A 554-nucleotide genomic window follows, 5' to 3' on the forward strand; every position below is an offset into this window, starting at 1 on the left:
GCCTGGCCCGCATGGAGCTGTTTTTATTCCTGACAAACATTTTACAGAAATTTACCTTGAAGCCTCTGATTGACCCAAAGGACATCGACATCACCCCAGTTTACAATGGGTTTGCTTCTGTGCCACCCCCCTATCAACTCTGCTTCATCCCTGTGTGAAGAAGGAAGATCGTCCGATTGCCTCTGCACTGTCGTCTGCAAATCCCCTAAACTGGGGCATCGTTTACCTCCTTCCAAGTACCAGGGATGCCTTTCTCTGAACTCTCTTTTCCACATCTCCCTGTTCCTTCAAGATCTAGGGAAAATCCAACATCCATTAAGGAGTTTCCTGAGTTTCATAGCATAAATTTACTATGGTGATGCACCCATCTACTCTAGGGAGATACACCCCTTAGAGCAATCGGCCATGGGGCCCCAGAGGGGCAGCATTCACATAAAGAGAAAACTGGACAGAGAGCAGTGCATAGTTAAGAAGGGCACAGAGAGGGGGTGGTCACAGGGATGGGAGTGGAGCAGAGTGCAATATGGTCTGGGACAGTAATGGGGCATGAAATC

General features: G+C 48.6%; 1 protein-coding gene across 1 annotated transcript in view; it reads left to right on the top strand.

Annotated features, from left to right (window-relative positions):
* Positions 1–158, top strand: part of LOC103212875 (cytochrome P450 2C18-like) — a 35489-nt gene extending 35331 nt beyond the window's left edge. The window contains exon 7 of the mRNA XM_007958802.2: positions 3–158. Within this exon, the coding sequence (XP_007956993.2) occupies positions 3–158 (156 nt within the window). The remainder of the gene's footprint in view (positions 1–2) is intronic.
* The last annotated feature ends 396 nt before the right edge of the window (positions 159–554 follow it).

This window comes from Orycteropus afer, unplaced genomic scaffold (genome assembly GCF_000298275.1).
Source record: "Orycteropus afer afer isolate SDZICR_OR568_19922 unplaced genomic scaffold, OryAfe1.0 scaffold01134, whole genome shotgun sequence".
Taxonomy (NCBI): domain Eukaryota; kingdom Metazoa; phylum Chordata; class Mammalia; order Tubulidentata; family Orycteropodidae; genus Orycteropus; species Orycteropus afer.